We start from the raw sequence: 2,215 nt of genomic DNA on the forward strand, positions 1-2,215 counted from the left end.
CAAAACCTCTCAAAATTTGCTAAATTGTGGTTTTCTTTTCAAATCCCCACATATATAATGTTTTTTTTTTTTGTTGTGCAATACATTTTATGGTGAAATGATTGATGTCATTACAAAGAACAACTGGTTGCGCAAAAAAACAATTTGGGTCTGTGGATGGAAATATAAAAGAGTTATAATTTTTTGGGAGGTGAGGAGGAAAAAACAAAAATGCAAAAATAAAATTGGCCTGGTCCTTAAATGGGTACTCCACTGCTCAAACTGTTCCGAATGCCGGAGCCGTCACCGGAAGCTTGTGATGCCCTAGCCCCGCCCTCTCATGACGTCATGCCCTGCCCCCTCAATGCAAGTCTATGGGAGGTGGCATGACAGCCCCTCCTATAGACTTTCATTGAGGGGGCAGGGCATGACGGCATGAGGGGGTAGGGCTAGGGCATCATGAGCTCCCGGCGCGGCTCCAGTGAGCTGAGCAGCAGAGTACCCCTTTAAGGCCAAAATGGGCTTGGTCCTTAAGGTGTTAAACTAACAACAATTTATTTGAGTGATGCCTTAATTTTTGATTTGGGATTTTTATGATCCTATCAATCTACTTATTTCGCCCATTGGGCACTGACACCCTACTTCGCATATCTTTTGACGCATACTATACTTAGATATTTGTGCAGAGCTGCAATGATGTCCTGATTCCGGAGAGTGTACATGATGGGGTTAAGCAGTGGGGTTACAACAATGTACAACAGTGAAATCAATTTACTGACATTTGTTGACTTGTCCTTCATTGGGAATAAATAGACGCTTGTCAAGGTCCCATAATATGTGCAAACCAAAACCAGATGGGAACTACAGGTGGAAAAGGCCTTCTTCCTTCCCACAGTGGAAGTTATCCTATTAATCGAAAAAGATATTAGGATGTAGGTTACAACAATGAAAATAAATGGGAGAAGAATGACGGGAACAGAAAACAGGGCAGACTGAACCTTCACCATTGATGTATCCGAGCAGGAAAGCTCTAGAATAGGGGATAGATCGCAGAAGAAATGGTCGATGACATTGGGTCCACAGAACTGAAGTTTATAAACTAAAACTGTAATAAATAAGGTTATGAGACATCCTGTAAGCCAAGGCCAGAAGACGAGATTAAGCTGCAGCCGGAGGTCCATGATGGAAATGTATCTCAAGGGGTTGCAGATGGCCAAGTATCGGTCAAAGGACATGACTGTCAACAAAAAGCATTCGGAATTGGTTGACGCAGAAAAGATATAAAATTGTATTATACAGGCAGAAAATGGAATTGGTTCACCTTCCCTGATGATGACCGAGAGCATTTTTGGCACAATGTTGGTGGTTGATAAGATCTCAAAAGAGGAAAGCAAGCTAAGGAAAAAATACATAGGCGTGCGGAGACGGTGGTCAATTGTCACCAAAGCAATTATCAAGAGGTTACCCATCAAGGTCCCAACGTAAATAAAAAGAACTAGCAAAAAGAAGACAATTTTCAGGTTTTGAATGTTGTGAAATCCAAGAAGTAGGATTTCTGAAATCCTTGTCTGGTTACTGTCATTCATTGTATGGAGCCGATGGTCCTATGGTCTGATGATAAAATAAAAAAAAGAAAATAATAATAATGTCAAAATGTATAATAATAATATTTAAATGAGGTTTAAACATGTGACCATCCATATTTTTCAAGTTGTTATAATCTAACAATTACAAGTATCATCACATCACTGCCCATACTGCGGTACTAATGTGTGTGCCACCTTATAGACTCTGTGGTGTGCTTATTGTTATCCAAATTATTATTTTTGACTTTCTACAATCAACCAGAGTCTCCCTACATTACTGCTGGGAGATAGGGAGAAAAAGAGTGCGCTCCTAGTGAAGACCATTTTTATAGGGAGGCAATGATGAAGATCCCAGTTTGGGTTCGAAACGCGTTGCAATAAAGTATATATATATATATATATATATATATATATATATATATATATATATATATAAAATTAGAATAAATCCGCAGCACACAAGTCCAATTGAAGTGAAAAAATGAAAAAATGTATTCCATAAACAGGTGAATGTTACAGCGACGTTTCAACCAGCTCTCCTGGTCTTTCTCAAGCCTAACACAAGTGTCACAAACTTTGTGTTTTATAGGTATACCCATTCAAAATACAATTAACAAATCATGTGCAAATACCAATTCAAATCAATATCA

General features: G+C 38.8%; 1 protein-coding gene across 1 annotated transcript; it reads right to left on the minus strand.

Moving 5' to 3' along the window:
• Window positions 1-617: 617 nt before the first annotated feature.
• On the minus strand, window positions 618-1,565 carry LOC130367200 (olfactory receptor 10A7-like). Its single transcript, XM_056569604.1, has one exon. The coding sequence runs from the start codon at window positions 1,563-1,565 to the stop codon at window positions 618-620; it is 948 nt and encodes a 315-aa protein (XP_056425579.1).
• Window positions 1,566-2,215: the final 650 nt, after the last annotated feature.

This window comes from Hyla sarda, chromosome 4, assembly GCF_029499605.1.
Source record: "Hyla sarda isolate aHylSar1 chromosome 4, aHylSar1.hap1, whole genome shotgun sequence".
NCBI classification, from domain to species: Eukaryota; Metazoa; Chordata; class Amphibia; order Anura; family Hylidae; genus Hyla; species Hyla sarda.